At 39.4% G+C, this 12,103-nt stretch overlaps 1 protein-coding gene across 1 annotated transcript in view; it reads left to right on the top strand.

Moving 5' to 3' along the window:
* Positions 1-392: 392 nt before the first annotated feature.
* The window catches only part of opn7b (opsin 7, group member b), a gene marked incomplete at both ends in the record, with an annotated part of 35,338 nt that continues 23,627 nt past the window's right edge, over positions 393-12,103 (top strand). Inside the window, 3 exons of the mRNA XM_080031760.1 lie at positions 393-480; positions 577-739; positions 2,920-3,047. Coding sequence (XP_079887886.1) covers positions 393-480; positions 577-739; positions 2,920-3,047 — 379 coding nt within the window. The remainder of the gene's footprint in view (positions 481-576; positions 740-2,919; positions 3,048-12,103) is intronic.

Here is a 12,103-nt window from a genome sequence, read left to right as displayed (position 1 = left end):
CGCTTAGTTCGCTTATGCCTCGGGCCGGCTCTGGCCACAGTTACTGTAAGTGTATTGGCAACAGGTCACGCTTTGTATGCAAATAATCTCCTGGTTTCCAGTTGAGGCTGATTTTGTTGTGAGGGCTATTGAATCTGTAAATGAAAGGAGCTTCTCTCTTTGGTGAGACTGTGTGTACTGTATGTCCCCATAGGCTATGCTACGTTGTGATGGAAAGTACAGGAAGTTTTTCTGAGACTGTATGGACATGGAGGCTGGTTATGTGAAGCTAACTGTGTTTATTATTGCAACATGGTTTAAGGGCATTGTAACAAATGCTGTTGTGTGATCAGCACGTCATTTAGTGTTCTCTCCCTCTCTTTTCCTGTCTGTTTTTCCCATGGTTGTTCTAGATGGGAAATGCCTCTGAAACATTTCTGCTCGTGTCCAAAATATCGAAAGACAATGACTTCCTCATGGGAACTCTCTACGCCATTTTTTGTAAGTATTGTGATTTTCCCTCCCCCCAAGATTTTCAGCATTTATCTGTGTGAATATGTCTTCAGATCCAACATCCCTGCCACTCTTGTCTCCCAGGTGTGCTGTCAGTGCTGGGGAATGGGATCCTGCTATTTGTGGCATATAGAAAGAAGTCCTCCCTGAAGCCTGCAGAGTTCTTTGTTGTTAACCTCGCCATCAGTGACATGGGCATGACCCTGAGCCTCTTCCCAATGGCTATCCTCTCAGCCTACGCTCATATGTGAGTGACCATTAAGGTTTCCACAGATCTCGCATCTATTGTCTTGCTACGTCATCTCCACATTCATTGTTTTCTTATATAGGATACCCAGGACTATAGCTACCCCAAGGGCATGTCTTCAATGGACATGGGCATCTAATGGAACTGTTTAGATTTTGTATTTCACCACCAGAATAAAACAATATTAATTGGGGATCAGGATAATTTCTTTGGAACAGCCTTTACAGTTTCATTTGTGGAGATATATTTTACAGAAATTTAGCTGAGAGGAGCTTCAGATTCAGATGATAGGAATATCTATTTTAGCCGCTCTAAGCTTTACATGCAGGAGTGAGTGATAAGTGAACTTTTGGCTTGAGTTTTGCTTCTCGGGTTTTATGACGTGTGCCCAGGGCCGGCCCTGACCAATTTGGCGCCCTAGGCAAGATTTTAGCTGGCGCCCCCCATTGCATTGCAGTCAGGTCCACCACTGTTCATACACTCACACAGAACTGGATAGCTTTGTCTTGGACATTTCATTTTATTTTAGATAGAAAATAACCCACAAAATAAAAACCATATTACAAAACAAGTGACATAACATTAAAAAATGCACAGAAAAATGCAGACGTTAAAATTTAAAATTATAATCTATTACAAGTATAGTTTAAATAAATCATAACTTTGCATTGAATATAATTCCACACAAAAGCTATATTACAAAATTAAATGACAGAGACCTCTGGTTTGTACTGCTATTTAACTTGATTCCAACAGAGAGCTGTCTACATTTAGATGTTAAGACCTCATCTTCATATCTCAACAAGCTCACCTCACCTTGCTACAGCCTGACTACTCTTGCCTTTGGGTCTATTGGTGAAGCCTTTATTCCTCATGCTGCATCACTGGGCTGTGCTAAGGTGGAGAAGATGTCTGCAGGACAGGTGGCTCAAAGTATTTCAAAGGAAAACCTGAAGAGAAAAGAGAAGTATACGTTGTTACATTATTTATATTAATACATGGTGAAAAGCTTTAAAATGGAAATTAGATTAAACTATTGTCATTAAAATTAAATGCAGTTTAGCATCCAACCAGAGTGAAGAGAAGCAGTAACTAATGGAAAGCTATAGGTAAGGTACAATCAAACGGAAAAGTTTGCTCCTGCTTTTTATTAAATCAGAATCAAGCCTTCTGATGATATCTCATGGCTTTATGTATAGCACTTTGATTTACCTTGTGTTGAAAAGTGCCTCACAAATAAACTTGACTTGCCTCAGGTAGGCTATGCAATATTAACAGCTATTATACTGTGCACTTTTAACACTGATGTAAACTAACACAACAAACCAAAGGTTGACAACCATTAATTATAGTGGAAAAGGAATATCTTTCTAATAACCATTACAAGCAGTGCAAACTTTGGCAAGTTATGACAGGGGATGTAGGCTACCTGAAAAATCTTTCTAAATGTCTCTGATGAATTTAAGCTGGGAGTAACGTTACCCATCTTCCAAAAGTAAGCTAACAAGTTAACACACTGCTCATACAACGGCTAAAACAATGCAGCACACTATTCATTCATCACATTAACGTCACTCTAGGCCTGCCTCTGTCTTTGTCACGTTTTTCCTCCACTTCTTTTCCTTTTCAGTCTTCTCTTGGCACGAGAGAGCTTTTGTCTTTTTGACATGGTGTGAGCTCTTTTCCTCCGGTTCCGACCGGAGAAGTTACCGTTCAGATACCTGGCTGATCGCCAGAAATCTGGAAGAGTCTATCGGAGGAGGGGGGGGCGCTTCATTTTTTTTAATAGTTTGTCTATCCTCAGTAGTTGTCATATTTTAAGCTTAACTCATATTTTGAAATTATAGTATTAACGGTATTAGTAAAAAAAAAAAAAAAAAAGTTTTGGTAGCCCTTTTTCTTTTTTTCTTTTTTAGCGGCGCCCCCTGCGGATGGATGCGCCCCTAGCATTTGCCTATACTGCCTATGCCCAGGGCCGGGCCTGCGTGTGCCCCATCTTATCACATCTCACTAAGTGAAAGTTAGTGAGGCCACCTCCAGCCATCCCCTAAGGGGTGAAAGTGCCTTTACCTCCTTACAGTGAACTTCTGAATTTGAATTATACTGTTCAACAGAAGGATTCTTAATATCAGGATGCCAGTCAGTAACAAATGTGATATACTGCTTCTCTCTCCATGCAGGTGGCTGTTTAATAGGACCACCTGTACTGTCTATGCCTTCTGTGGTGTTTTGTTTGGCCTCTGCAGTCTGACTAACCTCACGGTGCTCTCCAGCGTCTGCTGGCTTAAAGTCTGCTGCCCATATTATGGTAAGACAACAGTCTTTGTTCTTTTAATTCATTATCCTAAGGGGAGGAGTACTAGTATCAGTTGCATATTATATTTAAACAGAAGGAAGTGTTTTTAGCTTGTTCAAAAATGTATTCTTGCTCATCCCTGAAGCCACAGACCTTGAATCTGAAGAGAGAAATATTAATGTAGCAAAGCCAGCCAGATAAGGGCCTCTTACAAAGTAAATGTTGCCATGCTGTAACAATATTGATCGTCAAGGCCATAGTATAATCACTTATACATATGGAATTGTTTACAAGGCTTTTTTAATTAACTCCCTTCCGATTTTAACATATTCCCCCACCAACCAATGATTGGAATTTGCACAGTTTTTTGCGCCCACGGTAAATGTTTACAGACTGAAAAGTTACTTAATGCAAAACAGTTGCTGCAATTTAGTTACAATACAGATGGAGTGCTTTGTTTAGAGTGCCATATCAACATCCCTCTGGGACCATACAACTTGTGCAAGCACAATTAGCAACTTGGTTAGAAATAATCAAATATAAAAACTCTCCACCTTTGTAATTCACCTACTCTCTAAGATAAAGATAAGATAAGATATACTTTATTCATCCCAGCAGGGAAATGTAGGGGTTCCAGCAGCCAGCATACATATACACACAACACAACACATACAATATAGATACATATCCCACCCATACAAAAAACATAAGCCCACAATACATAGCCTAGATTTAAAAAAAGTGGTATGGATGGTCCATATGCATAAGTAGCTTTTACTCAGATAACAGTACAGAAATCCTAGCTCTGCCAGTGCTTGGTATGATAGATAAATAAAAATTATGATAAAAAAGCAATCAAGTGATATAAAAATATACAGGTGCAAAAATACAATTGATATGCAGCTCTGGCTACAGTTTAAATGTCATCTGTCCTTATAAAGTGCAATTGCAGTAGGTAAAAAAGTGTTTTTGAATCTGTCCTTCTTGCAGCATAGCTGCCTTTAGCCTCCCACTAAAAACACTCTTCTGTTTGCACACAAGACTGTGTAAGGGATGCATGTTATTGTCCATAATGTTCAACCGTTTCTGTAACATTCTTCTCCCAATTACCACCTCCAGGGGCTCAAGGTTAGTATGTGAATGTGGTTGACATGGGTGCTTACAACATGAATGACTTAAAAAAGCATTCACGACAACTTGCATTGATTGATTGACATGGTTTAACTAAAGGTCTAAATTGACATTCAGATGTCAAGTGCACTTATTTTTCAAATAAAGCAAATAGCAGTTCATTGACAGTGATATCAAGGATAAAAAGTTCCTTTTTTCAATACAATCCAGTGCAGTAGAAGGAAAACATGTTAAAGATCTCCTATTATACTACTTTTCTGGTCTTAATTTCTTGTTAAAAACTGCTATAGAGCAACCTGACACGAATCACATCACAAAAAACTATGTCGATTTTCGGGAAGCCCTTTCTCTTATTTTGGCGATCCAGCAGGCCCTGTAAACACTTTGCTTCTGCCATCTCCGCCCCCTCCCCCCCTTCCTGCAAACCCAACTCCGTTGTGATTGGTTACCTTGCGAAGGGAAGTTGTGATTCTAAATGTCTGCAAAGAATCAGCCCGGGCGGGACGTGAACGCGGGTCTACTGCTTCGTAAACGATCTCTCTACAGGCTAAGCTAAGCGAGCACTGGTCTAGTGTTGTCACCCCCTGCTATATATAGCAACCTGGGAGCTTGCCTGACCATATATGGCAAAAAGTTCGGGTGACACACATACCGGAAATTTGAACAAGTTCGGCTCGACTGGCTGCCATAGTTTTTAGTGCTCTGCACAGCCACCCCAGGCGGTCAGCAGGGAATACGTCGAAATGCATGTACGTAATTACTTGATACTCTAGTATGGTTAAACATGACTATAAATCATTATAACAACGTTTATAGGTCATAAAAGTCGAAAAGTATCATAGGTCCTCTTTAAAGTCAAGGTAGATTCTAGCCCCATGTGCGCTTCTCTTCAAGTCGTGGGCAAGACAGCTTTACAATGAGCTGAAACTGAAAAGCTCCATAAAGCTGAGGGGAGCTGCAATGTGGTTGACGCAAGTGCTTACCACATGAAACCCTTTTCTCTCCGTATTCACTTAGAAAAGCAATCACCTATAGATTGATGTTGTTTAACTGAAGGTCTACAGTTGACATTCAGATGTCAAGTGAACTTCAGGTAGCTGCACAATCAAAATCATTTTCAAAGCAATAAAATAGCGGTCCATTGACAGTGATGTCAGGGAAAAAATTATTAATTTTTTTTTACTTATAAGCTAGTGCAGAAGAAGGAAATAAGAGGGATACAATAATGATGGTTGAAAGGATGATTCTGGCCCAATGTACGCTTCTTTTCTGTCGTGGGCAAGACAGCTTAACAGTGAATGAAAACTGGCTATAAAGCTAGGCTGAGTGATTGCAGTGTAGTAATTCTCCGTAGGTTTGCGGATTGGCATTTGATACATTACTATAATTAAAATATCGATTATAGCTGTTTTAAGTGAGTCTGCACTTTCATATGGTTACTCAGTGGCCAGTGTTATTGCCTTGCAGCGAGGAATGACCTGTGTGTGACACCACATCTGTGTGTGTACTGCTCTCCATGTCCTCCTGTTCTCTCTAGATCAGGGGTTCTCAAACTTTTGTTAGCTGAGGGCCAATTTAGGAACCCAACATTGGGCCGAGGGCCGCCGAAGGATTTTTTTGAAAAAACTGAAATCATTTCAATGGCCAGGTTGCGTCTTTACAGTTTACATGTATTGGTCTGCATCCAGCAATGTGTAATTAACACATTTTAATTAATTAATGAAGGGCTAGGTTTCATTTCAACATTGGGGGGGACACATTAAAAGCGGGGGTCTGGGGGTAGTCCCCCAAAAAAAATTGAGGTTCAAACACTTCATTTTGTGCATTCTGGTTAATTTTTATGCAGTAATTTGTGTCTTCTGTATTTATTTATGGTGGACATGTTAAGGAAAAGACAACTAGCTCCCATTGACGCAAATCTAATGGAATATAAATCAGTAAGGCACTGAGGCATTCTGTATTGCATTCAAATATTTATTCTACTTTATTGTTCAAAACTTTCTGCACATTGAAAACGTATCACCTTTTGGAGTGTTTTTTTTAGGACTCACTACTCATGATGCAGCCGCAGTGTTAACTATTATGACACTATACATTGGAAATAAACAGGGTGGGCTATCAGCAGTCAACTAGGCAGATAGTTCCATGGCTATCAGCAGCTAGCTAACATCAGCTTGTTAGCTAAACTTTAGCCAAAAGAGTTAGAAACCAGATAATGTTAGCATCCATCCTTAGACACTTGACCTAATCTACACTCAACAAAAATATAAACGCAACACTTTTGTTTTTGCTCCCATTTTTCATGAGATGGACTTAAAGATCTAAAATTCATTCCAGATACACAATTGTACCATTTCTCTCAAACATTGTTCACAAATCTGTCTAAATGTGTGATAGTGAGCACTTCTGCTTTGCTGAGATAATCCATCCCACCTCACAGGTGTGCCACATCAAGATGCTGATCTGACATCATGATTAGTGCACAGGTGTGCCTTAGACTGTCCACAATAAAAGGCCACCCTGAAATGTGCAGTTTTGTCTCACAGCAAAATGCCACAGATGCCACAAGCATTGAGGGAGCGTGCAATTGGCATGCTGACAGCAGGAATATCAACCAGATCTGTTGCTCGTGCATTGAATGTTCATTTCTCCACCATAAGCCGTCTCCAGCAACTTCGCACAGCCATTGAAGAGGAGTGGACCAACATTCCACAGGCCACAATTGACAATCTGATAAACTCTATGCGAAGAAGATGTGTTGCACTGCATGAGGCAAATGGTGGTCACACCAGATACTGACTGGTTCTGAGTCCCCAGACCCCCAATAAAGCAAAACAATGCACAATTCAGAGTGGCCTTTTATTGTGGACAGTCTAAGGCACACCTGTGCACTAATCATGATGTCAGATCAGCATCTTGATGTGGCACACCTGTGAGGTGGGATGGATTATCTCAGCAAAGCAGAAGTGCTCACTATCACACATTTAGACAGATTTGTGAACAATGTTTGAGAGAAATGGTACAATTGTGTATCTAGAATGAATTTTAGATCTTTAAGTCCATCTCATGAAAAATGGGAGCAAAAACAAAAGTGTTGCGTTTATATTTTTGTTGAGTGTAATTCACCTTGAAGGTGAGAAAGTGCATCGTATTGGGCTTGACAAGCTCACTATCTAACAACTTACATTGGGAACACTGTCTGCTGCACTGCGGGAGGCTGACCATCCTCTGCAACGAGAAGTTTAAGATGTTAAGGTCCACTGTAGGGGTGTTATTATTAGTAATTGGGGAATGAATATAAATAATTAGGAGGGATATTTAAGTGTTTTGACCCCTGTACTGTTTTTACTGTTACGGGGGACGCATCCCCTCCGTGCGTTTAAAAAGAAAAAGAAAAAAAAAATGCAATTTTTTTATTTTTTTTATCATTCATAATTCAATGCGGGCCGCCAGATATGTTTCTGCGGGCCGCCATTGGCCCGTTGGCCGCACTTTGAGAACCACTGCTCTAGATGTTCCCATACATTTGCAAGTAAAGTGCTTTGATAAAATGCTCATCGAGGGGATAGAAAAAGGGTTCACTAAAAAGCTGTAGTAGAGAGGTTCGACTGTGATATTTCAAAAGCAAAACCAGACAACTCTAAACACAGATGGTTTTTAGTGTCATCATGCAAATGACTTATGATATCAGTGAAGGGCATAAAGAGGGTTGACTAATTATGATCAAACTTATGTTATGCTCTCTTTCATGCTCTGACAAATAACCACACGCTTGCCACTCTTTTTTTGTTTAATTTATTTATTGTGTTTTTTTCATTTTTTGGAACAACAAAAACACATACACAGGGAACAGGGGCCTGTTTCAGGTAGCTGGTTTTACATACTCTGGGTTTAATCATACGCTCTGAGTTGGTTAACTCAGAGCGCAGGGTTGATAAGCAACTCTGGGTTTTCGGTTACAGAACAGTGGATCAGCGTTGGGTTAATCAACTCTGAGCGTGTTCACTCTGGGTGGAGCGTGTGCATAAAAGCCATCGTCAATGGATCGCTGATAACATGATTCACCATGGAAACAGAAGAAACAAATGCGTGATCCTCCCACTTCTCCACTTCTCAAAAAAAGAAAAAAAAACTTCTCCGCTCCTCCCACTGGAGTTAGAAATATTAACGAATGAGTTTATGGTAGCCTATGGAGAATAATTAACGGGTATATTGTCACATAACTCTGATCTAATCTCCTCGGCAATTCAGAAAAAAACAGAGCAATCATTTCGCTTCCGTATGAGAAGCCATAGTCTATTTTAAAAAGTTACGCATATCAGCAGTAAAGTAATAAAGCTGGCGCGGCACAGCATTTCTGACAGTGTTTTATATTCGCTGTATTTGGGAAGCTGTAGCCTAATAGCCCACTGTGCAGTAAACAGACTGTCGCTTCTTTTAAATGGGGAGTGAAAGACATTAACGTCTGACACATAAGGTGACAGTTTCCATTGAAGAGCCTGATTGATTTATTATCAGATCCATTTTCCTCAAGTGATCACAGTTTAAATTATTATATAATTATTTATATAATTTTTATATTCATATTAGGCTATAATATGAATATAAAAGGGCTCGTCTGTGACTTTAGGATCGCACAAGTGAACAGTAACAATCGCGTGCAGCCGCAGCGTTACATGAATCCACCTGACATAAATCTGTTCAGTGGCACAGACGTTAAAAAGCATACAATACAAATATGTTTATTAATCTGAATGTAGAGCATGTCACGATGTGTAAGGTGGCCGCCTATATGAACGGACCGAGGGCTGAGAACAAGGCTACTGATCAGATAAATGATCGGTCAAACGTAAAATCATCAGGAAATGATAAAAACATCCCGATGGAGATTTCTGTGGAGTGATTTTGCTTCAAACTGTACAGGGACGCGTGTGACAGTGACACTCCTTCTTCAGTCGGAGCTGCAGCGTAAAGTGAAAACAAACTCAGGGTAGGTCTAACCACCTATCCAGCAGGTTAGACCCACGGCGTATGTTGCCGCAGTAACTGACTCTCGGTTGCATTGAACCTGCTACCTGAAACGGAAAACCCAGAGTTTCCACCAACTCAGAGCGAACAAACTCCGGGTTGCCTCAAAACCAGCTACCTGAAACAGGCCCCAGGTGTCTCCGGGTTCAAATAAAATCAAAATACAACATACAAAACATAATAGGCTTTCATACAAAATTGTGTAAAAATACACATGAAAAAAAAAAAAGTGGCGACTAAATAAAGTTGGGGGGGAGGGGGGGTTTAGTCCTGGGCCAGGGTTGATAATGAATTTAAATAAGCTATATAAGAATCCCATTTTCTGGTAAATGTATTAGTGCAGCCTTTAACTGTCAATTTATTTTTTTCTAATTTTAAAAGAACATAACGTCTTTGAGCCAGATTGGAATTGAAGGGGGATCAGGGGACTTCCACACGAGTAAAATACGGCGTCTTGCCAGAAGGGAAGTGAAGGCTAATGTTTCTGATTGTAAGGCTGTATATGGGGTTGTTTAGATGGGGTTCCAAATATTGCAATGAAGGGGTCTGTTTTTATTTGGGTTCCTAGAACTTTTATCATGATTATAAAAAAAAGTAATTCCAGAATCTGTGTAGTCTGGGACAATAAAAAAACATATGACTCAAGTTGCAAGAGGAGGCGTGGCATCTGTCACATTGGTCCACAACATTTGGATAGATTTCAGATAGTCTAGATTTGGTGAAATGGACTCTATGTAACACTTTAAACTGTATAAGCTGCAGCCTGGCACAAGGAGAAGATGAGCGTATACTATGCACAGCCTTATCCCACCATTGGTCTGTCAGATTTATCCCAAGCTCACTCTCCCAAGCACTTTTGCTTTTGACAGCCGAATTGTTTTCCAGAGCCATGAGTTTGTCATAAATCTTAGATATTAGTGATTTCTGTTGGGGTTTTAAGGTCAGAAGGTCTTCCCATGGCTGGTTTGTGCTACCTAACACATAGGTTCATTCAGCACAAAAAAAAACCTATGTAGTAGGTAACACAAACAAAACCTATGTGTTAGGTAGCACACAAAAAAAACCTATGTAGTAGGTAACACAAAAAAAAACCTATGTAGTAGGTAACACATATCTATGTAGTAGGTACTACAATTTTGTGTACCTTATTGTAAAGTGTTACCCTGACCATTCCGCTTACTGAACCTTTAAGTAGTTATTCACAGAGGTTGTATACTGCTACTGTGTGGCTCTAAAAAAACACTCGGAACTATTATTCTGAAGTGACTATAGTAACTCCGAAAGTTTCTAAACCTTTTTTAAAATAGAATAGTTGATGAAATTCAATTTCAGCTAAACAAGGATTATGTTTGTTTTTTTAATCTTTTTGTCAAAATGTATCGTTGTCCCAGTGTTGAGATAGGCAAGAATATTGCAACTTTTCATTGTACATATCTTGTTCTTAGGAGAATGTGAAATGTATATTTCTTGTTTTCGTAGGGAAAAGTATGATATTTTGAATAAGACAGGCAAGGTAACAAGTGACCTTTAATATTAAGGTAGAATCACTAAAAGTGTTGTATTCAAGTTTTTATCCTGAAATATATACATAATTGTGAATTCATAAGGCCTCTCTGACAAGGCATGTCTGGGCTTGTCCTGGGACAGGTCAGGGGTGAGAGAGACAAGGGGGGCAGTGGGTCCTTGAGCTGGACACACACACCCTCATCTTTACCCCCACCCTCTCTCCTCCTAATACACACACCCACTCTCTCTGTCTTCAGACTATTTAAGGCCAGGGTTTTGAGCAAGAGAGTAGGGTTTTTGGGGAAGTCTTGACTGTTCCACTTTTTTGTTCTTTTAGCATGGACGAAAGACTTAGAAGAAAAACTCGAAAGAAACACTCTGAATCTTTTTGAGTGCAAAATACTTAGAAAAATTGAGAGCAGTTATTTTTTCTTTTTTAGAAGGGGAAGAAGCTCTGAACCGATTCTCCTTTTTTCTGAGAGGTTTGGTAAGGGAACATTTGGGTTACTAATAGGAACTAAATTCAATGTGAACAAATTACATAAAACAAATAAGCAAAGTCTTATACTTATCTACATATATTTAACCACATTAATGGGAGTGTAGGTACTTATTTTCCTTCCTTTCATTCTATTTTATCTTTTCTTTCTATATTGTGAACGTATAATCTTTTTATATTGGTTAAATAAAATTTCTTGAAAACGTTATAAATCTTTGGCCTGAGTTTTTAGTTTAGAGTTGGGAAAAAGGACCTAATTAGGGTTTTTCTTTAAAGAGATTGCGGCGCCTCTGAGGTAAGCAATCCAAACCTACACTACGGCTACACTACTGATAACAAAGAATACACATCCCATAAACACACTCCTTGAATTAGGAGGGAATTGCATTTATCTATTGGCCTAAGCTCATCAAGGTGTATGAACTTAGTGAGGACTTAACGGTAGTCTTTTGAAGCTAGGGGTAAATGTGAGGTATTCATCCACCAGAATAAGAAAAAACCTATTACCTAATCTCCTCCTTTCTAAAAACTTATCAAGGATAAAGGTCTGAAATCTGGACTTAACCTAGGATAAAATTAGAAGTGACAATTGTAAGGGTCATTAGGGGATCAACACAGGGGGAGATCTGGAGATAGGCAGGGGTCAAAGGGTAACATGCTTTAAAACCAGAGCCTTTAAGGTAATATATGGTGTGAAGGTTTTTGGTGAAAAGTAAAACCTTTTGGGAATTGTGTAAATCGGCTTTTGGTCTTTTTTTGCCATATAAAAGTGCAGGGGTCGATGAACACATAAACTTTATAGTGGAACAGGTTTAAACAAGGAACAAATAAACTTGGCGGGCTATATTTACATGAAAACATCCTGATATTAATTTAGGGGTGTTTAATCTGTTGAAGGGAATAC

The sequence above is a fragment of the Ammodytes marinus genome (genome assembly GCF_949987685.1).
Source record: "Ammodytes marinus genome assembly, chromosome: 7".
NCBI classification, from domain to species: Eukaryota; Metazoa; Chordata; class Actinopteri; order Uranoscopiformes; family Ammodytidae; genus Ammodytes; species Ammodytes marinus.
The sequence above is the reverse complement of the archived record's forward strand: the minus strand, read 5'-3'. Positions and strand labels throughout refer to the sequence as shown.